The 634-nt window shown below is 70.2% G+C and overlaps 1 protein-coding gene across 1 annotated transcript in view; it reads left to right on the top strand.

Annotated features, from left to right (window-relative positions):
• The window catches only part of MAP3K12 (mitogen-activated protein kinase kinase kinase 12), a 27,547-nt gene that overhangs the window by 11,271 nt on the left and 15,642 nt on the right, over positions 1-634 (top strand). Inside the window, exon 7 of the mRNA XM_019471824.1 lies at positions 332-441. Coding sequence (XP_019327369.1) covers positions 332-441 — 110 coding nt within the window. The remainder of the gene's footprint in view (positions 1-331; positions 442-634) is intronic.

The raw sequence follows: 634 nt of genomic DNA, 5'->3' as shown, positions 1-634 counted from the left end.
TGGTGCCGGGGGTGCCCGGTGCCCTCGGTAGCCAGTGCCCAGGGTGCCCAGTGCCCATGGTAGCTGGTGCCTGGGGTGCCCAGTGCCTACGGTACCCAGTGCCTGGAGTGCCCAGTGCTTGCAGTAACTGGTGCCCAGGGTGTCTGGTGCCCACGGTAGCCGGTGCCTGAGGTGCCCGGTGTCTGCTGTAGCTGGTGCCTGGGATGCCTGGTGCCCAGGGTGCCTGGTGCATGTGGTAGCTGGTGCCCAGGGTGCCTTGCTGCCTGGTGTGCCCGGTGCCTGTGGTAGCCGGTGCCCGGTGCCCATGGTAGCCGGTGCCCACGTGCCACAGGCGGAGTGGCGGGAGGAGGTGAAGCTGCACTTCGAGAAGATCAAGTCGGAGGGGACGTGTCTGCACCGGCTGGAGGAGGAGCTCATCAACCGCCGGCGCGAGGAGCTCCGGTGGGGCCCGTCCACGGGACACGGGGACACCGGGGACACTGTGGGCACTGGGGACACTGGGGCATCAGGGACATGGGTGGGGACCAGGGTGTATCAGGGGGTGCCGGGGTACAGGGAGGGCTGTTGGGTGCCTGTCCTTGTGTACGGCGGGGGGTGGGGGCCGGGGGGGGGTGGGGGGGGGGGGGGCCAACCG

The sequence above is a fragment of the Aptenodytes forsteri genome, unplaced genomic scaffold (genome assembly GCF_000699145.1).
Source record: "Aptenodytes forsteri isolate BGI_AS27 unplaced genomic scaffold, ASM69914v1 Scaffold162, whole genome shotgun sequence".
Lineage (NCBI taxonomy): Eukaryota > Metazoa > Chordata > Aves > Sphenisciformes > Spheniscidae > Aptenodytes > Aptenodytes forsteri.
Note: the sequence above shows the minus strand (reverse complement) of the source record. Positions and strands in the feature narration are given on the sequence as shown.